Source organism: Falco naumanni, chromosome 10, assembly GCF_017639655.2.
Source record: "Falco naumanni isolate bFalNau1 chromosome 10, bFalNau1.pat, whole genome shotgun sequence".
Lineage (NCBI taxonomy): Eukaryota > Metazoa > Chordata > Aves > Falconiformes > Falconidae > Falco > Falco naumanni.
The window spans coordinates 35,773,236-35,797,892 of record NC_054063.1 but is presented as its reverse complement, the minus strand read 5'-3'; the positions used below and the strand labels follow the sequence as shown (position 1 = coordinate 35,797,892).

The 24,657-nt window shown below is 51.6% G+C and overlaps 1 protein-coding gene across 1 annotated transcript; it reads right to left on the bottom strand.

Annotated features, from left to right (window-relative positions):
- Positions 1-3,215: 3,215 nt before the first annotated feature.
- Positions 3,216-24,572, bottom strand: ZNF341 (zinc finger protein 341). The gene is given in 16 exon segments (XM_040607794.1): positions 3,216-4,315; positions 5,420-5,490; positions 6,308-6,419; positions 6,856-6,988; positions 8,519-8,615; positions 10,048-10,256; positions 11,072-11,265; positions 12,229-12,419; positions 13,468-13,552; positions 14,795-14,987; positions 16,148-16,291; positions 16,293-16,388; positions 17,071-17,223; positions 18,344-18,531; positions 19,674-19,784; positions 24,106-24,572. Coding segments are annotated over 16 exon segments (2,523 nt in total). The 5' UTR covers positions 24,137-24,572; the 3' UTR covers positions 3,216-3,800.
- Between the last annotated feature and the right edge of the window lie 85 nt (positions 24,573-24,657).

The following is a 24,657-nucleotide window of genomic DNA, read 5'->3' as shown; positions in this document are numbered from 1 at the left end:
ATAAACACCCCCCTCTCCAGTCACAGTGGTGTTGTAAAAACAAGTTAATTAATAACAGACTCAGACAATAATAGTGTTTACCACTGGAAATCGCCCAAAAAAATTAATCATTGCTTTTGAGCAGGGCTGGGCTAGTTTGTGCTCTTTAAAGCAGCCTGGGATATACCCACTAAATGGCCAAGAGGAAAAATGAGCCAAACAACTGCTTATTGAGCAAGAGAGCTTTTTCATGCCCTCAGCAAGTGGGAAAGCACACTGCACTGGTAATACAAAGACAGCCTCCTTAGGTACAAGGTGGGAGTTAGGCAACGAAGCTGTATAATGGATCCTGCCGCATTGTACCTTGCTAATGTCGTAGCAGCAGATAACGTAATAAAGGCAAAATACAGAAGAAAAATCCACTGAGGCTTACAGAAACTACTCGCTCCCAGGGCAGGAAAGCTTCCCAGCTGACAACACTGGGAATCTGTACTGAGATCTGCATGTAACTCACACTGTCTCAGTGACAGCATTTAGCTTTCTAACTGAATTCTCTTTTCCACAGTATTTATCTCTATGACAAGCTTTAATCTGCAGGCAGTATGGCTACAGTGGAGAGGGTGTTTGTTTTAAATAACCGTATTATTTTTCCTTTCCACACAAAGGGCAGCGAGGCACCAGGAGCACCCACCCGGCTCTGCAGGGGCTGCCAGGACCTGCTGTTGCTCCTGTGCAGCCAGCCCAGCTGGGAAGCAGGGGTCAGGGGCCACCACACTTGCAGGCAGTCACCCATCCCTTTACTCTGCCAGTGCCCCTGGGGCTGCAATATCTGTCAGACATGCATAGGACTCGCATCCACAGAGTCTCCAAAGGCAAGAGCCACACAACCACCCAGCCCAGCTTTGCTTCTGATCAGGGACCTCTGTTACACTATCTTACACACAGTTGCTCTGAGGTTTACTTTGAAACAACAATCATTATGCTCATGATAAAACTTGTTCCAGCTCAACACTACCATGCACACAAATGGCTATCAAGCAAACAAGGTGGCATCTTTCATCCCTCGTGCCCCACAGTCACATACAAGGCTGTTTTGCGGCTCTGCTTCCACTCCTTGAATTACACTCAGTGTTAGCCAGTGGAAACCAGCTTCCAACATCTCGCTCAGACTGACCGGCCTGTGCATAGAGCTGGTGGAAACTGGGGACAGGAAGGAAAGGCCAGGCCTGCAGACAGTGCCTCTGAGCTGCACCCACACATCGTTGTCTCAAAACAGACCTGACTGCAGCACCGCAGCAGGCACCAGAGACCACATAATGACACTGTACAGTGGGGTATGGAGGGGAGGAAAACAGGAAAAGTATGTTTAGCAAACTACTTCCCGATACCGTTCCCCTCCTGTGAGAGCTAAGTATTTAAAATAAACATTGTGGGCAAATAAACTCTGCCCTTCAAACCAGACAAGACGTTTCACAGAAGCACATAGGCAGGAAGGGCCATCTGGACGTCTCCAGCCCAGCCACCTCCTCTCAAGCTCATCCACTCAGAGCAGGGTGCTCTGTCAAATTCAGTACTGACTTAGGGCCTCTCTGCAGCCTCATTACTTTGACTACCCTCTTGGCAGAATTTTCTTTGTATGGAGTCAGAAGTTGCCATGTTCCAGCACGTTCCTGTTGCCTGTCATCCCATCCCTGTGCACCTCTGAAGAGCCTGGCTTCACCTTCTCCACTCCTCCTGTTAGGCAGCTGTAGGCAGCAGCAAGACCTCTCCTTAACCTTTTCTAAAGCCCAAACAACACCCCTTCTCCCAGCCTCCCCTTGTAAGCCCTGTACTCCATTTCCTAACACCTGCCAACAGCAGGAGGTACAGAAGCATCACAAAAAAAGGAAAAGGGCAAAAAGTGGGTTAGGGAAGTGAGTAAGCAAAGCAAACTGGTGGTGGCACGCATCCTGACAGGAACCATATGAGAGTCCTCCAGGGGTGACAGGGTAATCCATTGTTAAATCAGGTGCCGTCTAGGAGCACATGCCACTAGGAGGAGACACCACAACGCATATGGCACAAACACGCTGTCTCTGCAAGCTACTATTTTTAAGGTTTTAAGATTTTTAAGATTTGAGCAAGGAGCCAGGAAGAACACCACAAAGTCAAGCAATGGGCTGGAGTTCAGGCAGGCTGCAGGCAGGCATCAGCCTCAGGCCGGTCAGATCAGTAACGCTGCGCTGACTGCTCCAGTGGCCAGAACACCCACCACTTCCCAGACAGCAAGGCAGGGGACTCCGCAGCCAGAATTTTGGTACCCAGGACTGACTGAACCCACCTCTGCTCTGGAGCACCTCCAGAGAAACAGGCTGGAAATACAGCATTTTGCATCTACACACAACTTAGCAGCTCATCACACAAATTTACCAGGGAAAGCTCAGCTCGGCTCACCTACACATGGAACAGGAAGAAAGTACGGGAGAGTAGCACAAGGGGACAGCATGTCTCAGGAGGAGCTGGAGGCAGCAGTGACGTTGTTTAGGTCTGAGTCAAGTTCCCTTTCCCAATGGCCAGGGCATCCTGTGGCAGCATAAAACCAGAGGCTGGGCACAGTACAGGAAGGAAGACGAAGCCTGGCAGGGCAGTGGGGAAGGGAACAGCACGCTTGCCTGCTCTTCTACCTACGCTGGGCTCCAGACCTGCTCGAGCAGCTCCTTTACCAACACTGCACAATGGGAATTTTCAGTTCCTGGGTGTGGTGTTCCCATGCTGGCTTTGGGACTCTGCTTAGGAAATCAGAGAGGAGAAGCCAAGTGGACAACAGAAATTGTCCCAGTCACCTAACCCCACCAACTCCCCACCTGCCAGTGACCCACTGAAACTACTAACAACTGGCCCACAGAACTGAGCTAAAGGAATGCACAGGCTGGGAAGCAGCTGACAGAGAAGTACACAGAAGTACCCTGCAGCTCCTACTCCAAAGCTGATACTAGAAAACTGGCTTGCAGATGCATCACAAGTTTCCTGTGTGACCTGGGGGACATATCACTTCAGCCAGGCCTTAGTCTCCCCTGCTGTACACAAAAGGTGTCACATTTAACTGTCACAAGGATTGACTCATTGATGTCTAAGGCACTTGGAGATCCTTGGATATGGAGAAAAACCATGAAAAGAACAAACACTGTGGAGAGAATACCAACCAGAGAACAGCCAACACACACACATGCTCCCACCCACTGACTCCTCACAGCAAATGAGGTCCATGGTGTTTATAACACATGTAGTACAGACAAGGTGATCTTTCTACTGATAGAGACAGAGAGGAGAAAGATACCAGAGATAAGTCTATCAGGGTATTTCTGAACAGTGTTCCCAAAGGATCTCAGGATGAACTTGCTTCCACTAGGAAGGATCAATTGTTTGCTCTCGGAAAGGCCACCCAAATACTGGGCAATACAGCTTTTAGGCCAGAAAAACCACAGATGGGACAGGCTGTGATTTGCAAAGCCACCTGATTTCAGCAGCTGTTTGTTGCAAGTTTGCATGCTCCTTCTTCTTACCCTGATTCAGGGATCTTAGTCTTTCTTGCCCTAGGCTGACCAGTGATGCAGAGGGACAAGAAATAACGGAGCCATTCTCTTCAGTGCCTTGTAGCCATCGGTGGCTTCCAAGCAGGCCTCTGCCCAAGGATGGGAAGAACAAGTGGAGATGGAAGGCATTCTCTCCCATATCCATCTACCTCCCCGCAAGACCTTTGGTCTTTTCCAATGGGATACATTTCAGCACTGAGTCTGACAGCCCCAGCAGCAGCCCTCAGCCACACAGTGGCTCTAACGTTATCACTCTGTCGTTTGGATGTAAACAGGGACAGCCAGCATGGTGCAGGGGCCGTCTGAGGCAGTCTGCAGTTCTGCCAGGGCCAAATTGGATGTGAGGCTGTTGGGCTGGCCAGGAACGACGAGGTCTGAGTCAGCAGCTCCTGACCCACCAACCACAATGGACAGGACTGCATCCGACTCCTGGAACGGTTCTTTGTTAGGGCCACCTTCAGGGGGGCTTTCCCCAGCAGCACTGTCCTTCAGCTCTGCCAGACCCAGCTGGTTGGGGAGGGAAAGGCCAGCCTTGCGCCCCCGTGCCACCCGCTTCTTCTGGGGCTTCCTGAGCTGCAGGTCTTTGTCCTTGGGTGAGCCCAGCCGGCACTTGTGGTCCTTCATGTACTTGTGGCGCGTGAAACCTTTGCTACAGGTGGGGCAGCGGTATTTGTAGTTACCGGTGTGCGAGCGCTGATGCTCTATCATGTGGGCTCGTCGGCTGAAGGACTTGTTACAGTACTGGCACTTGTGGATCTTCATCCCTGCAGAGAGCATAGGAGGAGAGAGAGCTCCGTTAGAGACCCTGCATCCCAATGCAGATCTTCAGGAAAATCTGCACCGCACCAAGGGAGCACATGACAACTTCACCTCCTCTTCCAAGCAGATGTTCCCTGATGCAAGGGAGGAGACATTGTGCCAGGCAAATCTGCAGTCAGAAAAGGGTGAGTGCCTACAACTTGAATGTCTGTGTTTATAAAGGGCTAAAACAATAACTCTTGCCTCAAATAACACAATTAGAATATCACCAGAAAAAAATGTCAGGTTCTTGTGATGAAAATGCAAAACGTTGGGGGTTTTTTTCAAGTGTATTTGGTAAAGACATTTTCACTTTTTATTTTTTCCTCCCAAGTATGGGAGTGTGCAGTCTGAAACAAACCATCCACAGCACTGTCAGCCCAGGCCCATCTGATCACACTCTGCAGGGCTTTGGACATGACAGGCACAAGACTTGCAGTTTCACCCCAAAAGACAAAAGTCTGAACATTCCCTAGGCCGTAGGAATAAATTATCTCTATTAGGAGTGGGAGCATTATTTTTGGAACACAGAGAGAAGGGAATCAAAACCCAAGAGATCTCCTTTTGAATGTGAAATGATATTGGGGAGCAGCAGACAGAGCAGTCTGGATATTCATTTGATAGTAAACATTCTGAGTAACCAGCTCTGCTTCTAAGTCTTGCCAGCAGGCCCTGCCTTCAGATTTATACTGCCTTAGAAAACAGCCCAAAGCTTAGACACAGCTCTAAATGCAAGCTCAGTTAAACAGGTCTGCAGCAACAAAGAAAAAAATCTAAACCTAATAAATTATATTAAGAATTTAGGCCTATATCTGGGAAACACTGTACCACACACAGTGGAAAATTCTCCCACAAGAAACCACACTGTAGCTGTGTTAGTTGAGCGGTGGGTGGAGGGACACCACAGAGAACCTCCTATGCTTCTGAGGGTATAAAGCAGAAGCACTTTCACAATTTGTTCTCTCTTATTTCTCAGGTTTACCCCTTCTGTAATGTGCTCCCACAGCACTGCAGTGAATCCCAGCCACTTCATTCCCAACCACTGGCAGCATGGGCAGAGCTGCACTTACCCGAATGGGACAGTATGTGAGCCTTCAGCTTGTCAGGCCTGTTGAACTCTTTATTGCAGCCCGTGTGGCTTCTGTAACAATAACAAATGCTGGTGAGCAGCATGAATCAACTGAGGATCAAAGTATAAACAGAACCTGGACCATAAGGAGATCCGCAACCCTTCACCTTAGCAGCACCCGGATGAGTCCCTCGGTGCAGTCTCAGTAGGAGCTCCACTATTTCAGCCCTTTTGGAGAGGGGCAAGAAATAAACAGGCTGCTACAGGGACATGTGGCTTCTGCTAGATGACACATGGTCTGTGTCTCACTATGAATGCTCCTAAAAGCCACAGGTTCAAGATCCCAGCTGGAGACAGAAGTATTTTGGAAGGAGCTACAAGGTGGTTGGAGCAGAGAGAAGCCAGTCAGTCTTGGCTATCTCAGAAGGCCCAAGGCTGTGCCATGGATTTGGGGATGCACCTTCTAAAGCTGCATTTCTCTGGCTCATACATTAGCTTCTACATTGCCACGTGCTTTTTGAGACATGGCAGTCAGGGAAAGCCCATCATTCAGGCAACCTTACGCTTTGTGGTCCAATAATATTCCTTCTCTTCCCCCGTGCTTCCCAGATGCAACCCTCCAAGCCTCCCATGAAGACAGGCATTATTTTACAGGGCTTGATGAACTGAGATGAAATTACGTGGCCACACAGGAAGTCAATAACAAAGGACTGGGACTTCTGGGTTCCCAGTTCAACAGCACACAGCATTCCTACCTCCCCAAGAAGCAGTAGATTGGTAGATGCCACACATGTACCCTAGGGTACATGCAGGAGACGTTCCTTCCATCCTAAACCCCATCCCAATCCCATTAAGACATGCTGCCATGCCAGAGAGACGCACTACGTACGAGAAGGGACATTTATATTTCTTAAAAGGCTCATGGATCAGCATATGTCGCTTGAGTTTGTCTTTCCGATTGAAAGCTGCATCACACACTGAGCACTTAAAGGGCTTTTCACCTGGAAAAAAAGAAGAAACCGAGAGTCAGGGAAAGTCCAGTCACACAGGGCTGCTCTAGTCACGTACAGGATTCACTATAGCAGCTGTACCGCTTTGCCTCTCTATAAACTTCCCCAAGCTTCACTACCCTGCCTGATGAGTAAATGGATGGATACAATCCACACTGTGCCCTGCTCCTGCTCTCCAGGGCCGGCTTCCTTAGCTTCTGCAACCACAGGCAGTAGGGTAGCCACCTTTGTGCCCCACTTCTAACTGGTGCAGTACTGGGCATGAGGCTGAACCAGTACCGTACCCCAAACCCATGTTACTACAAATGACTTGTACAGTCAGCTGTGTTACTCTGGTTGTCAGGAAAATAGCCAGGGTATGAGAGGGGGCAGCACGGACTACGGTATAGAGATATAATGAGCACTGCAGTGCCGTGGGAGCCCATACCCGAGTGGATGTGGGCGTGCAGCTTGAGGTAGTGCTCCCGGCGAAAGAACTTCTTGCAGATCTGGCACTTGAACTTGCTGCCCCCACCGTGCGTGGGGATGTGGCGGCGCAGGTACCTCTCACAGGGGAACACCTGTTAATACACAAAAACAAGGCTAAGAGCTGGCAGCAGCACACAAGGGACATCACTGAGCCTGCATGGGCATGGGAGGTGTAGCCTGTGCAGAAAGCCTAAGCAGCTCATGGTGACTGCTTTCTCAGACAGGACACACTGAGAAAACCTTCAGGTTTGTATAAGGAAAATACAGATAGAGCTTTAAAAAAATACAACAAACCTACAACGTAAGCTTCTTATCCTTAAGAAATGCGTAAGCTGAAACCTGGCTGCTAAATTTTGTAACACCATACTGCTGTGGACCAGCACCCCAGATGGATGCCCCATCTCCCATCAAAGCCAGCAGCAGGATAGGATGGACTGGGCAAGGACCCCGCATAGTTATACCTTCCCACAGTGTTAACTTCAGTTTCTACTTCCCAGTAATGGATGAGTGGTTCCTTTGGCTAATGGGGATTCTGGAAATACCCAGGCTAAGTGAATTTCTAATGAGCATGCTGCAGGCACACATCTGAGGGGGGCACAGGAGAGCCAAGAGTTCTGGTACCCAGGGCTGTGCTCTCGTTTCTCCAGAAAACAGCAATATTAGTAAGAATACAAACAAAAGTAAAAAATATCGTTGTGGATAATGGGCTTTCAAATTGCTATGCTGCAGGCTGAAAGTCCCACACAGGCTCAGAAGGGCATCTGTCAGCTGGTGGGGGAAGTAGAGAGAAGACAGGTAAGAAAGATGGGTTACTAACCATGGCAAGAGTGCATTTCCCCTTCCTGAGCTACCTCAGTACAGAGTGGTCACTCCTTTGAGATTGTCCCTGCCCTCATTGCAGGATTTTCATTTCCTTTGCTATAAACAGAGGAGCAAGGGTCCAAATTTTAGTCTGGATTTTAAAAAATAATTTATTAGAATTAAAACCCCACAAAATTCTGCCCCTCAAACCCCCTCAGGGGCTGTGCTGAAGAGAGTATTTCCAGCCAAAACCTACCCAGGCATTGTTCCAGTCCTAGTCACATCACTCAAGACAGGTTTCTCTTTGCCAAGGACACAAAGCACTCATCCAAAAGAGAGGAATGAGGGGGAACCTAGAGACTTCTGTTGCAACAGGAGATAAGGACAGCAATGGAGGTGTACAAGCTTCTGTAGGGCCCAGGGCTTTCCATGCCCAACCCTTCCAGCCAGAGGCAGCAGTCAAAGGCACTCTTAAGACTTCCCAAAACCAGCCTCACTCCTCCTGGTATACTTGCTTTAAGAAATAAGGACAGCAGCCTGGTGTGCAGTCCTGTGCTGTCATGGGAATAAGGGACCTCCCCTGACAAATTCTGCTCAGCAAACAGGTCCAGGAGAAAAGCCAGCACTGCAGGGAGGAACATACTCTGCATGAGAGGCCAGAGAGCTGGAGGCCAGGGATGCAATCTCTGAAAAGTATCTCATGAGCCTGCCAGTCTGTACTGAGGTAGGAAGGGAGAGGAAAGGGAGCTGAAGGGTTCCTGTCCCCCTCAGAGCCCTAGCTATGAGTCCAGGACCGGCTCAGGCAGTGGTCACCCACCCACCTTCTGGCAGTGAGGGCAGGGAAAGTTGTGCGTTGCTGTCTGCAGATGGTGCTCCAGGGCTTCCGGGGTGGAGTACTTATTTACACACTTCACACATCTGAATGTAGAGAGAAAGGACAGAGCCTGTGATCAAGGCTACCACCAGCAAACCCCACGCTGCAAGCAGACCCCAGCCAGGACTGCCCAGCCCATTCACCAGCCACCTTCCAGGGTGATTTCTGACAGGGTCGGCTTGATACAGACAATAACAAAACCACCCAGGTGCCCTGAAACCTCGGCAACCCACATAGCCAAATCACACTCACGTTCAGCATCCTTCTTCACAAGGGGAAGATGCTAGAAAATTGGGTGAAGAAGCCTTTAAACTGCTAGTGCTCTTCCACGCAGACTCCCATAGGAGCACTCAGACCTGAGCACATACTTCCACACTGCTTCCTCATGGAGGAAAGCCCTAAGTAATGATTTCACATTATTTAAAACACTTTCCATCCTCAATACACAAATACAGCAGCTCCCAATGAAGTAGCTGAGAGTGGGGTCACAGCATGACAGCACTGTTACCCATGGCCGGGACAGCCACAAAGCAACACGCTTCCATGTGGGGTCTCTGGCATCTAACAACACTGGCTTACACCGCCACCTCTCCGAAACCACCTGAGCCCTCTCCACCTGTCTCAACTGTTCTCACATATCCATATTTCTGCCAGAGACCTCTGCCAAAGCAGACTGCTGACAATGGGCAATGGGGGCATGCATCACCGACAATAAATACAGAGGCACTCACGCTGTATCTGCTGTGTAACTATTTCTCCGTAGATCAGACTAAAGCCTCCTCAAACATAAGCAGGGCCCTGATCTCAAAGATCCCCGCTAGGAAGCTGCAGGATGAAGCTCCACAGTGCAAAGATAACTAGAAATCATGGTCTGTGTAAGAAGCAGCAGACATTTATTCCATGAAGCTCCTAGGTGACTTCAGTATCTTCTGGGCTTCCTGCTCTTCATGTATATCTGTACAGGCATTTCAAAAGCTCCAGAGAGCTCTTCGTGGAACTCCTCACCCCTTCTCTCTGCACTAGTAGAAAGGCCTTCCCAGGTAATAGACCCTTTTGCAGCAAAAGGATATGAGATTTTTTCTGGGTACAGCTTCACAGCCCACACTCCCTTTGCTGCAGTTGTTTAATCACAGAAAACAGGCTGGGAAGGGGCTTCCCTGGGTCTCTGACTGAGCTCTGTGCATGTTCAGCTGTGCCCACCTCACTCTTTACTGGTGATAAGAGGACTTGCAGTGAGATCTTCCCACGTAACTGATCTCAGCCTTTCACTGTCCTTCCAAAAGGTTCCTTGCATTCAAAGTGCTTGGCCCTAGCAGCCTGGTGGAGGGGCCCCACATTTGCCACCTGGGTGCCCAAAAGAACCACAGGCACCAAACATGCAGCCCCCTCTTCCCTCTAATGTCTGCACCGCTCTCAGCCAAACACTCTGCACCCACTCACTCCTACAAGCCTTGTGAGCACTGATTGCTACTGTACTTGTACACGGCCACATCCTTCTTGGGGCTGTGCTGGGGCAGCAGGCTGTGGGAGTACTGGTGGACGCCCAGCTCGTACAGGGAGGGGAAGTCCTTGCTGCAGAGGTGGCAGCGATAACTCAGCTCCTCCTGGTGGTTCTTGATGTGCTCAAGGAAGGACTCCAGCTTCTGGAAGGTCTGAGCACAGGTTTTCACCACACATTTGTACACCTGGGAGAAGGGAGAGCAACTGGAGTGGCACACCATGGAAACAAACGGGGAAAATCCTCTGCCAAGAGAGTGGCCTTCCTTTTTGGAAATCATAACCACTGAGTCATTTACAGAAAGGGACCGCTGCCCCTTGACCCACTGTGCTGGAAAGCAGCTGAGCTGATGTTAGCAAAGCAGCACCGTGGTTTCCAGAGTATCCCACCACACCCACATTCAGTCAGCACACAGCAATGAAACCCTGCCCTGCACTGCAGCAGGACACAATGTGGTGGTAAAACATCCCCTTCCTCTGCTGTCTTCCTCAGAGGAAGGGTCTTTAAAGAAAAGTGCAGAGCAGCTCAGCATCAAAATGTGGCTGACGGTTCCAGGTGAATGGCAGAACCTGCTGGGAGCCGAATGTTCTGCAAAGACAGACCATCAGGGCACTCCCCTATGAAAGCAAGGTGGGAGAAAGGTGCGTTGGTGTGAGTGCCTGAAACCACTTGTGTGGTTGAGACCACAACACCCCAGCAGTGACTGTCCCACAACCTGAGAGCTGCCACCTACATCAAATACTTCGGACTGTGCTTCTTTGCTGCTTCTTTAGCCATCCAAACCTGCTTGGCTGACTTCTCAATCAGCAGGGTGGAGGCAGTGGAGCTTTTCAAAGCCACCAAGACCACACACCTGCAACCCAGATGTGCAGAGAGCTAAGCTGCATGGGAAGCACTGGCAGCTTTACAGAGCAAGAGGCTCAGGACAGACCCTGGAAGCTGGCGCACTATATGAAGCCCACCCCAATCTCACCACCAACACAGGGCACCCTCTGTCCCTACCTGCTCATTCTTGTGCTGTGTCATGTGTGATTTCAGCTGGAAATAGGTGTTGAATTTGCTGGGGCAGAACTGGCACTGGTAAGAGCTATCGATCAAGACAACCTGCTTGGCTTCCAGTTTGTTTGCCTCGCTCTCATCCAAGGGGCTCATGTCTTGGGGCGGTGGTACAGGGTTCCCTGAGGCCTGAGTCAAACCTGGAGAATGGGAGAGAGAAAGTCACAGCCTGCCATGAGACAGCTCTGAAAGCTGCTCTGCCAGCACCACGGTGCCGAGACATACCAGGCCTGGCTACGGGTCCAGGCTCTTGCTTCCTTTCAAAGACAGATTCTTTTGATCAGACAAATCTTACTCCCTAACAGCATAGTTTTAATTTTTTCTAGAGATTATTAAGGGATCTGACTACTCCATCTTCCTCTCCTTAACCCATTTTCTTTTTCCAGGGGTGTAACTGTGCTCTGTGGAGCAGTCAGCAGAACAGGCCGTCTGTGAACCAGAGCCATATTTACTCCCACCTCTGGCGGGAGACAAGAGGCAAGATCCAGCCAGTAGCTCACAGTCCATGAAGTCTGCAGAGAGCAGCTCCAGCAGGCCCTTGTCCTAGACATGACATTGTCACTGCATTCTCTCCCCTCCTACTAGGACTGAGGTCACCAGCAGAAAAACTGGTGACCAGTCACCATCTGCCAGCAAGGAGCTCTTCTCTGCCTCAAGTATTTTCAGTTGGTTGCTGGGACCAGACCCAGCCCAGGCATGACTTGCACATTGCAAACAAGTCAGAGCACTGCGCTGTGCTAAACCACTGGCTTGTCTGGCCACTAGACCAGAGCTGTCAAGTGTGGCTCATGTACTGCCAAAGCTGCACCTGCCAGGGAGAAGGGGGAAGACACCTCACCCTGTCTGCACGTGCATACTTGCACAGACTCTGGAGTCGCTGTCTCCAGCAGCACCTGAATCCCACCGTAGCTGGAGGTACAAAAGGATGCGGCTGCCAGCTGGAGTCCAGCAAATGTGACTCGTTTCTCTGGTGTGTGCTGCAGGAATGCAAACAGTGCACACAGCTCCTGTCTCCCCTCCCTCCCTGTGTGGAGATGCAGGGATGTGCAGACTCCCCACATCACTGCTCTGCCCCATGCACAGGCTATCCCCAGGCAGCAAACCTGTGTTCTCTTCGTCCTCTGGCTGGTTGGGATTCAAGGCCATGACCTGCACTGTGATGGAGTTGCGGGAGATAGTGCACCCCAGCCCTGGAGGCCACACTTTATGGGTTTGCATGTGCTTCTTCACATTGGACTTCTGGGCAAAGGCTCGGCCACACACGATGCACTGGAAGGGCTTCTCGCCTGTGTGACTGAAGGCAGAGAGCACCATATCAGCAGCCAGCAGAGAGGAGACAGCCCCCAGGCATGGACCACGTGGGGTGGCTGCTGCAGGGCTGCGCTAGGCACTCTGCTTGGCAGATCAGCACCTGGACCAGCCAAACACGGGCTCCGAGACCTCATTAACCTGAGTAAGTTGATAGCGAGAGGCCTGGAGAAACAAGCCTGGCACACAGACAAAACACTCATGGTCTCGGGATGACAAGGGATCAAAGGAAGCAGTGGGACAGAAAAAGAGCTCTGCAGCAACATCGGGGCATTCGTTGTCAGGGTCTCTGCAGGGACATTGGGGACCCCATCACTTTCTCAGGGGTAAAACCCTTTTATTCCCTATCACCCCACCCTACCCTGCACACATGCCTATTCTAGCTTGCAGCCCCTGGATCTCCCTGAATTTGCTCTCTCCTGTCCACAGCAGAAAGGTCTTTCTACTCTGCCCTTCTGCTTCCAAAGAGCAGACTCTCTAACACATGAAGTACATCACATGAACAGTCCAGACTGTGAAGGGGGGCAAACACCACTCATCTGAGTCCAGAAGATTCTACTGGGGGGAACACTTAAGATTTCAACTGCCTCCTGACGGAGAAAAGCTCTCTTATATGAGCTCCCTACATAGACACTGAGCTTGGCTGACAGTTTGCTAGCACCAGAAAACACGAAGGCTCCAGCTTAGTAGGGAGGGAGAGTAGAGGAAAGGACAGAGGCAAGCAGTGGAGATGCTGCTGCTCCAGTGATAAGGTGACAACAGGTTTGGCTTTCAAAGTCTCATCAGCAAGGAAAACAAGTCTATAGTCCCAAGCCATAATCAGCAAGAAGATTACGTCCATGATGCAGCCTTCACCCCAGCCCCTGGGGAGAAGGTGTCCTGCAGTGAGTGGGATAAAGATCACCTCCCAGTGCAGCACAGATTCTGGGATGTGACAAACGCAAGGTCTACTGGGCTGTGCAGACTCCCTCAGCGGAGCTGTGCCCACCTCCACCCTACCCACTCTGCTGTGTCTGGGTTAGCAGCACCATTACCTTCTGATGTGCTGCTGCAGGTCAAAGTTCTTGGTAAAGGCCTTGTCACAGTAAGTACATTTCAGCTTGGGGGACTTGGGTTTGCCTGAAAGAGCAAAAGCACACACAGGAATGAGATCACACAGCACAGCTCTGTCCCCCCTGCACCACAGGGCCCTCACCCCAAGGCATGTCTATTCAGGACCAAAAATAAAGGGCTTATGAAAGGATAAGATCTGCCTGGCCAGAGTGGGGAGAGGTTATGGGCACAAGTGTATATTTAATGTAGCCTGAGCCAACTCTACAAGTGCGAGGAGAGTAGTAGCGGAGGAAGCAGGGCATCCCCTTGAGGCATTAACCACTCCAGGAACCCTTGCAGCTGTGCTACAAAGCACCTACTTTAAAGGCATGTTGGGCATTGGGAAAAGACACAGGATTAGTGAAAGGAAGGGCCCCAGTTCTGGCTCTCTCCTATGAACTCACCAAGGTCAGACATCAGCCACAGCACATGCATATTTCTCCCATCCAGAAGATCAGTCAGTCACATCTTCTGTCTACTATGATGGGGTATAAACCAATGGAGAACAGCAGAACTGTGGGCTGCTCTAGGAAATTCTGAACTGAGAGCTGCAGCCTGCATGATCATTCACACCTCTGCAAATATGGTTAAACCCTAGCATCCATATGGTCGTAACTCCAGAGGCCCAACCTTCCTGGGGAGGAAGGCCACGTGGCTTTCCTCCACACCACGTCTGGGACCTTCCCTCTCACTCAGGTAGGTGTGCTTGCACCACACCAGCAATGGGCAGGCTTGGCCAGCGGAGGATCTGATGCTCCTCCATCCTGTAATGGGGTATGCCCCTGTCCTGCCTGACCTGGGGACAGGCGTGCTTTCTTCACAGACATTGAAACACACAGCAGGGACAGGTCTGCTGAGCCCCTGGAAAGAGTCTTCAGGGCGAGGCCGTAACTAGCACACCAGCCTGGCGACTGGGCAGTCTTCCTTGGGTTAAAATGGACCAAGCTCTAACACCTTACTCTGCAAAATGTCCCCATTTCAGGTGTGATCCAATAAGCATGTAGCTGCAGAGACTTAGCACAAGCTGGCCCACGCAGCAGCACAGTGACAATCCTTTCATGTGCACTCAGAGGTGACAGACAAGAAGTATGTCCACACTTTCACCTACTCTTGATAGCTTCATGTAGGACACTGTGCTCCTCCTCTAGAGCTGCATGCACAGCCAGTGCCACCCTACAGGGCCTGGAGAGCCTGTGGCTCAACAGTCCACCACACAACAAGCGTGCTGACCTACAGGTAGTACAGGGCAAATGCTATAAGGGCATTTACCTTCCTGCAGCCCGCTCTCATTTTTGCAGCGCCGGCTTTTGGGAGCAGAGGTGGAATCAAAACCAACCACATTGCCGCCTCCTGTGCTGGTCAAAGGTGTGGGAGCGCTGGAGCTCTCAGACTTGAATCCCTGCTTCCCAGGGCTGTACACAGGAGAAGGGTACACGGGACTTTCCACACACTGGCTTGGTACCTGCAAGAGTGCAATTTATCAGTGGAAACAGGTTTGCTGCACAGAGTTATACTCTGCCCTAACCTCCATCCCCAGCAACACTCGCCAACTGGGCTATGGTCTGGCTGAGTTTTCTGCCTCCTGCCAAACTGGGTCACATTTCTGGTTCACCAGTCCAACAATGTGTCTCTACAACCTGCACAGTGTCTCTACAACCTGCTGAACATCACAAAGCATCCAGCAGTTATTACAGCAGGAACAGGACAGCAAAGAAACACTGAAGGAGCCATCTAATCCCTCATGTATGTCTTATGCCTAGAAGAGTTTCTTATCCCTCCAGAGCAGGTTACCAAAATGATCACCACCGACCCTGTGAGTTCACACCAGCCCTGAAGGGTGGGATCTCCAGGCCCTGCTGCCTGCCCTGGCAGGACTGCAGAAGGGAAGCACAAGAAAACTCCAGGTGGCAAAGCACAGCTGTTTACCTCAGCACCAACATTAGAAAAAGACAGAGGCATCAGTCTGGGGTGATATGGTTTGAGGGAGTTTCTATAGCCCACCGTGGTAAATTAACACAGACCACTATGTATCCAACATCCCCAACCATTTCTGACCACTGGCAGTTCCAGATCAGATGCCAGCTACAAAGATAAGGCTGACAAACCTGTTACACCCAGTAGTTTCTGTTGTGAATGGCAATGCTAACATAGAGGCTGCGAACAGCTGACCCACTGGTAAATCCACCCCTGCCTGTGCCTCTTTAGGAAAAGCTGCCCTGTCAAACTCTGATATTTAGAGTGAATTCTTCTCTCCGGTGGAGCCTCTAGTGCGCAGCATGAGGCTCTGTACCTCTCTGGGAGGTAAGCCCCTCTCCTCACCTCCCTCTCGCTCCCAACACCTGCAGGTATCCCTCGACCACAGCAGACATTCAGATCTCCTAAGCCTGTGCCAGCCAAGTCCTCCATCCCTCTTAACTGTTTCTCTTGTTCTGAGAATCCCCATCATCTTGCCAACATACTTCTGTTCAGTACATTCTCCCAGAGGAAATAATCATTGTTAAATAACCTAACGCACCTTCCCAGACTCCAATTCCACATTTCCAGTCCAGGCAGCTCTCAAGCAGCCTTGTTAGAGAAGAGGCCCAGGAGGACAGAGCCCCTGCAGACAGCCCCTGGCCTTACCTCCATGGGCGGATAGGGCTGCATCCCCAGCGTCTGGATCTCCACTGCGCTGTTTGCTGCCATAGGAGCAGGCGCACTGTACACTTCGACCACCCCGCTGCCGCCGGCGCTGGGCTGCCCTGGAGCCCCCATGTTCGGGGGGGGGAGGCGGTGGAGGCTGAGGAGGGGGTGGTGGTGGGGGAGGTGGAGGTGGCGGGGGCTGGGAGAGGTAGCCAGCCCCAGCATGCATACTCAAGCTGCTCTAAAACCAGAACAGGGAGAGACAGACAAGACCTTGAAAATGCTGCAGCAATGAGTTAGAGGGGCTGTGCCCTCACACACGTTCTCAGTCCCAATTCAAAACAACACCCACAGGAACAGCAGCGATGTCTTGACACAACGCAGCACTGTCCAACTGCCCAGTTGGACCAGACTGCTGGCTTGCAGAGGCTTGGCATGACATTCCAGTAGACATTGCCTCCTTCAAAACCCAAGTGCTCAAGCCCCACTGCTTTTGTTACTTTGTTTTTAAAGCTTTTAATCCTTCTGGTTACAAAGAACATTTTCAGAGCATGGAGAATGTATACAGGCTGGCTAGCTCTGGGAAGAGCCCAAAACAACCACCCCAGGTGGAAGAGGGATCCATGGAGCAAACAGACGAGAGCTCTGGAAGCCAGCCATTACACAGGGGCTCAATAAAAAGCTGGAGAGACCACATTACAATGATTTGACCATCCAGCAACAAGGACGCAAGGAGACATCAAATGCTGGAGCTGTCCTGTAATCTATCCATTACTCCTTCCCGAGCCTGGCTGTCACGTTGGGAAGGTGCCCAGGATTCAGCACCAAAGCAGATCTCTGGAGTCCGATTGACCGACAGGGCTCCTGCTGTGCAAGCATAACCCCATGCAGCAGGACTCCCCAGGCCCACACATGCCCCTTACCTGCACTGGGGGCTGCACTGTTGGCATGGGCTGGTCCAAGGATGTAAAAGCAGACATGGCTGACATCAGCACCTCATCGCTGACTAAGATGTTGCCCTGCACCAGGGTCTGAATCAAAGGTGATGGGGGAACTGTGATGTACGTAGAAATTTGCTGAAAGAAAACAAGGATGCATTGTTGACCAGCAACAGGACAAAACAGTAAACAAAAAATGGTGACGCTGCTTTTTAGTGAAACTTGGGAGTCTCTGCTTTCACAGCCTCTGGTCAGCAGACGAGCCACAGTATCTACAGCTTCCTGCTGAGTCCATGGTAATTTCTAGTCCTTAACAATAAGGCAGCTCCAGAAAAACTGTTCAGAAAAGGAGGTAAAAAGGTTCAGGAAAGTGGCCACTAGCCACAATTCAAATCAAGGGTTATTAAAGATCTGCAGGACAAACTGGTCGCACACAAGTTCAAGCCTTTCCTGAGTGCTTCCCTTCCCCTAGCTAGGGAAGGTAGAGAACTGAGAAGCTACTCTGGCTGCAGAGGGTGAACATCAGGCCCATCTCTTCAGACTAGAGTCGGATTATAGGAGGGGAGAGAGGCTGTCCCATTTCCTGGGTGGAAACAACCTGTGTTTGCAGCCCTGGGCAGCACCATCCACTAGCACTATGTTAACTTGAAAAAAACAGCTGGTTTGAAAGCACTTTGAAAACCACGACTGCAGGCACAGTGCATGTCATACACAAAGGACTTGCTCCCAAGAAGTCTGTTGGGAGGGAGAGTTACTCCAGAGAGGATAACCCCTTAATGCTCATCACACCACATAATGTGGGCTTATTTGCAGGAAACTGAGAGCAGGGATGCTGGGATGAAGCTGACAGACATTGCCCTCCTCTTCTGCCCATGAGCCAGACCATGGCCCAGCAGACAGAAAATGCCACTCCACCTTGAGCACTGTGCAGTGTGCACCCATGCAAATGCCCGGCCTGCCAGGCTGTGACACTGGGGCTCTTCAGTAGAACCAAAGTCTGGCTGTAGCACAGACACAATATGAAACCTCTTCTGTCCTCATAAAAGGGCTACCGGACACTTTTGCTGGAGGACATCCCACTGCAAAGGACCAGGCAGCTTTAACCATGAGGTCAAAAGCCAACAGAACCACAGCTGAGCCTCTTAGAAAAGAGGTCAGTCATGAGGCACCACTGGATCTAAAAGCATCACCCAGAGGCCCCCCCAGCTCCCAGAACCACAGCAACAGAGCAGTAAAACCTCTGCCTGCAGCACAGTACCTGCCGGCCGGCGCTCGGAGCCTGCTGCACCGATGTGATGGAGGGGGTATACACACTGTTGGTGGCCAGCGAGACTGTGGAGAGGGAAGGAGCATTTCCCTGGCACTGCTCTCTCTTGTGGGTCATGAAGGCAGGCAGTGAGTTGAACTGCTTCTTACACTTCCCACAGAGGAAAACATCTTCATCATCTGCAATTAAGAGGACCAGATCACTGATCCAGGCTTTCTTCTGCATTCCCCAGTGCTATACCTAACAACCAAAGCTGTAGGAAAATAGATGCCTTTTGGATCTTAGCACCTCAAAGCTATCACATTCAGGAGGGATCAAATTGTCCCTTTCCCCAGTCCCAGGCTCTCCCTAAAGCTAACTGATGTGATTGAGCCCACCTCAACTCCACTCCCATATACAAAACCCACCACCTCCCCGTGACAAACTGAATCCCATTGTCTGTCTTCTCATCCCAAAGATGTGAACAACCAGCCCAGCCTTGCTCCTGTAGCACCTTCTGCTTTTAGTCAAAACAGCTTCTTCCAAAGCACCTACTTTATGCTGGCTGAGGCAGATTTTATTACTCAGGTTGCACAAAGGAAGAGAAGTAACTTGGATCAGGGCACAGAGTCATTGGGAGCCTGTGTCTGAAAGCCACCCCCCTGCAAGACTGCTGGTCTTTCACACCTCTGCTTCACATTAAAAGCAGAAAGAAGACAACCCCGTTACATTGTCCTAGATGAAATTTGCAGTGTTAGCAAACCACACAAGCACACACCATTTGCACTTGACCCAGTTGGACTCACAAGGCTGTACCTCCTGTCTGACTCACAGCCTGAAGCAGAACATTTCTGGGGACACAGACTGTAACTCCTCCAGGAGGTAACTCGGTATCCACCCAGAGAGTCCTAGTCAAGCACTTGAATGTTCATGTGCACATAAATGACCAGTTCCTGTATTCATTCACACAGATGAGATACTCAATGACTGGAGTAGTTGTACAACCCCGTAAGATAAGGAATAGCTCATTAAAAAAAAATGTGAACAGTAACAAGCACTAGGGGCAGGGAGAGCAGATTCTCCCTCCCTTCACGTCTTTATTGGGAATGCACAGTCAAGTCTATTGTCAGGACCATCTCCAAAAGCATCTCTGCTTGCTTGGGCACTTGCTTCCTTCCTCCTGCTCTGCCCAGTCCCACTGAGGGCTCACAATGTTCATGGCAGCACCCAGCATGTACAGCTGTTGTGCCAGCTGTTCCAACAGTCATGAGTGCACACTGCAGGAAGAGGTCTGCAGCCCTCCTGCCTCTTGTCTCGCTCTCCTGGTGCTACCAGGACTCACCCATCGACTGGATGGCAGTGGAGGCGTTGACATTTTGAGCAGATGGATCCGTCACACCTCCTTGACCATCCAATAAGGACTGCACAGCCAGCACCGTCTGATTATCCATTCCTGAAAGGAGACACAAGCATGGATAGTAAATCAAGCTCGGCCTGAACACGGAGCCCTCAGGCACTGGGATCTTGCTCACGAGTCATGGAGGGAAGCTGCTTGCCAGCTACTGCTGTCTTCTCCCACAGAGCCACTCCCACCTCCTCATTCCCCTCTACTCCACAGCATTAACTATCACACTAAAGCAAGGCTCCCACTTGTCTCCATACATTCCTTTGATACAAGAAGAAAAGGGAAGAAGGGCAAGGAAAGCCAAAAGAGGACTTGGTTTCAGGCATTTTCTGGAGAGCGGAAGGATGCTTACAAACAGTGGGTATAAAAAGAGCTAAGAAGTAGCTGTAGCTATCTGGGATGTCATGGGCCAGGTGGGGTAGCAGCCCGGGTAGATCTGCCTGGGGACATGGCACAATGCGGCACAGACAAGCACTGAGCTTGGTGAAGACAAAACCCTGGGTGTGCACAACTCTGCCTCAGCAGCAGTGTTAGAAATGCCTCCCTGTTTTCAAGACCAGCATTCCCAGATCTGATCAGACACAGGGCTATGAACTACAGGAGGATTTAGATACAGCTTTAAGAAGGAAATATTAAGTATGGGTTCCTGGGAGAGATGCTCTGGGGGGACCAACTTTGTCACCAGCTGCCACCCCAGTTCTGGGACATGCAGGAGAGCAGGACCCCGTGGTCCCCCAACTCCCAGGACTGTGCCCCTCTACAGGCTCCTCTCAAGCAAGAGCTGCGAGTTGCTCTCTCCGATTTTTATTTCTCTCAGGACTCCATGAAAACACACATACCCAGCCAGATTTGTTGTCAGAATCGGCTCACTTGCTTTGGCACAAATATTTTTTGCTACAGCTAAAATGTTCTAAAATATTCCAAATAAATGCAGGAGAAGGGGACTGCTCATGTAGGGAGACAAATTGGCCAGTGGCATGCGACCAGCAGATTAAGCCCATCACACTTTCCTTTTAGAAATCAGATGTAAAGACACATAGAACAATCTGATTATGGGAGAAAAATAGAGAGAAGAGGTGATTTTTATGCAGCACTCTTCCTACCATTCCTTTATGAGAAGGAAGTCACAACAAAACAGATAGCATACCAAGGTCATATGTTAAACCTTGTGAATTAAGGGAGAAAAGAAAGGTGGGGGGATCTTACTTTGCTTTTCACTTTCCTTCAAGATCTTTGCAAAACAAAATTGTAAAGCTCTGAACTCAGAATTATGTGCCAAAATAAAAAGAAAATCTATCAGTCTGATCATTTCCAAGTAGTTCAGGTAAGGTCAGTTCCTGATGAGAGGTCGCTCAGCAAACAGCACCAGCAAGGACAGCAAAATGCAGTAACAGATCACAGCATATATTATAGGAAAAGGGCAGCAGAAGCAACCGCCACTGCACATTCCTCTTGTAATTCTAAATTTTCTCCTGGACAATCAGGATGTTACCGTCCTGATGGTGAGTACCCATATAATCCACAGCATTTTAAAGACACCCTAAGTACTCATTTCTCCTGTATCTCCAGTGGGAAGCAAGTAACGTTAAGACTCTGTGAACACCTTTTTCATCATTTCACTAAGAAGAGGTCACAAACACTGCACGTGTCAATGGGAAAGAGGAGAGTACCCCTCCCCAGCTGCTGGGGAGCAGAGGGCACAAGTAGCTACTGGAAAGCAGCAGATCACGATACTCCACATGCTACCATAAAATTACCACTGCACCTATGGGAACCCTTTCACATAAATCACACGGAGGCACAGCAAAGCTGCAGGTCCAGTTCTGCAAGCCTTCACCTGCACAGAGAGCTGCAACCAGCCCTGCAGGACAGCCACACTGGCAGAAGGCTCCTGCAGCACTCCTGCGTGGATCTTCTCACACCAGTCAAAGCCCTGCTTTAAAATAGACCTCCTCCTGTACAAATAACTTCCTGGTCAACTGCAAAGGCAGCACAGGCTCTTGTTGGCACATCCAAACCAGACAGTGAAATGGAACAGCCCTTCTTCAGCAGAAGTAAGCTACCAGAAGACAAAAGACAGAGGGGGATCAAAAATTCAGATGAAGTATATTATGGGGACAATTAAGAACAGTTTGCATCAAGAACGCTACTCTTTATGTGCCTGGCAATGGACAACTGGGCTTCCTTCTGGCACATAGCCAGATCTTCCAAGTAAAAAAGCCAGATGATTGCCTCTGTCCCACTAGCAGGAAGAAGCCTGAGGAGAGGCCAAGATCTGAGGACAGGCGACAACAATGCAGCAACACTGTCGGTGTTGCATTCAGCCTTCTGCCAGAGAAAAGTTACCCAAGACAACAGAACTATGTTGATCTTCATTCGTTTGGCAATTTGCACAAATGCCCACAGAGTCCCTAGAGTTTCACAGGGTAAATGCACAATGCCACACTTAACGCAGAGGGAAATCACCAAATTCAAGGTTTAGTAACTCATGAAGACAAGCAGGCAGTTACTTGGTTACACGGATACTGTTCACTGCCATCTGTGCACCCCAGGGAAAGCTTTGGATTGATCCTGCACTGATTACAGCCAGCACGCATGTACGGTGATGAAACCTAAAAAAAAATAGCCAACTCTTCTCTCCTGGCAGCAGCAGGCTTTCCCCAGAGCCTGACAAAACCAAAGTGATTTGGGGAAGCCAGGATAAAAGTACAAGAGTACTGATTTGTGCTTTTTTTCCTTCCACATTTCTCTCAGAGATGAAACAAGAATGTCCATTTCACCCAGGTACTACTGAATTTCACGTACTGAGTCTTTTTTCTGCCAATAAGAGCACCAGGTGCTTTAGCAACAGGCAAAAATGCACCTCTGCCCCACAGCACCCACTGAGAACACGGGTGCTCTCAGCACTGCACACGAATGCCAAGTCACCATCGACTTGTAATCGAATCAACAAGGCAACACAAACAAGCTCAACTACTAAAAGCTGCCAATTGTGGTGGGCTTAGAAAAAACCACAAAACACCACATTCTTTTCATAATTTGCTAAAATGTTTTGCTCTCCTGAATTCTGCAAGGAAACCCATACAATGAGGAGCTGATTGCAAAGAGGAAATAGAGAACCTGATTATACAGAGTGCTGTCAAATGCACCAAGTAACCTAACAGAATAGAAATATTTATTCTTTGCTCCTCTTTCTGCTGCTGCAATCACAGGTGCTATTTGCAAAGCATAGGGCGACAATCCTGATGCAAGGCCTTCCAGTCAGTGGCATCCCCCCCCATAAAGGAAAATACATGCGTAATGCAATTTAGGAAATAAATGCCTTATGAAATAGCTTTTTCTCCAAACGGGCGGACCCTGAGCTCAGCGTCAGACTGCCACAGCTTGGCATGTCCAACAGTTCCCCTCAGATGGCATCTGCCTGTAAAACAGTGTCCCAACACAAAATTCACATGAGTGCGAGCGTGACCCACACACTCACAGAGTGGAGAGAAGCTGGGCACTGCCCTGGCTGTGCCAGAGAACGTGGACCCACACACACTAACACACACGTGCAGGGGCCAGCACCCACCTCAGGGACCATCCCCAGGACAGGCAGGGAGCGTGAGCCCTGGGGGGTGGAAGGGGTGCACCCCAGCATGCAGGGCAGGAGGGTGCCCAGCTGCACGGTGGTGCCCCAGCCTGCCGGGCACAGGGGTGAGGAGTGATGGGAGGGCAAGGGGCACATGAGTGACGCGGGGTCCTGGGGTTGGTGATCTTGTTTGCTGGGCGCAGAAATGAGGGTGACGGGAGTGCCCCAATGAGCACAAGGCAACGAGCAGGGAGGCAATGGGGGTACTGGGCACAATGAGGGAGGCGATGGGGGGCACTGGGCACAGGGGCAGGGAGGCGATCGGTTGCCCCCGGGCACAGGGCTAACCGGGGCTGCCCGGGGCACAGGGCACTGGGATGGGCGGTGCGGGGACGCCCGGACTCACGCGGGGGGGATGGCACAGGGCCGAGAGGTGACAGGGGGCCCCCAAGGAACGGGGGCCGGCGCGGCGAGCCCCGGGCAGCCGGCGGGGGATGCCCGCTGCGGTCCCGCCCCGCCCCCGCCGCCGCGCGGGGCCGCTCGCGCCGCCCGCATGCCCCGGGGCCGCGCCGGTGCGCGCCGCCGCCGGGGAAGGGGGAGCAGAGGGGGGGACGCCCCCGAGCTGCCGGGAGCCCCCCGCGCCGCGCCGGGCCAGGCCTCACAGGGCGGCCCCTGCTGCGGCCCGTCGTCCCGCACGGCGGCGGGGGCGGCGGAGCTGGGGCGGGGGAAGCGAGGAGAGGCGCGGCCCGCTGTGAGCCCGGCGCGGCCCGGCTGGGCCCGGCGCGGCGGCCCCGTTACCTTCCAGCGCTTCGAAGATCGCCTGCGCCATCTTGGAGCCGGGGCGGCCGCGACCCGCCAGCCGGAGCGGGCACCGGGAGCAGCGCCGCCGCCCGCCGCCAGGGGGCGCTCTCCGCCCGCGCCGGGGCCGGGGCCTGGCCCCCTGCTCTGGGCAGCGACACCCTGGGGCGTGCGGCCGGGCCTGGCGGGGGAGGGAGAGGGCTCGCGTTTAACTTGAACCGCGGCGGAGCTGCGCCTCCAGCAGCGCCTCAGGGATCCGCGGAGGCCGGGCCCCACCGAGAGGGGCGGGAACCGCCCGGCGGCCGCACCTGCCCCGCTCGGGCTGCCGGCGAGGCACCTGCGAGGGCCCGCGGAGCCCCCACGCCGCGCCTCTACCGCCGGGGGACCGCGCCATGACCCGCCCAGGGCCGGGCCGCCCCGCGGGGCCGACAGCGGCGAGCGCTGCCGCGGCGTCGCCCTCAGTGGGAAAGGATGGGCGGGACCCTCGCGCGTCTCCCATTGGCCACACAGCAGACCCTCACCACCAATGAGCAGTTAAGATGGCATCGCTTA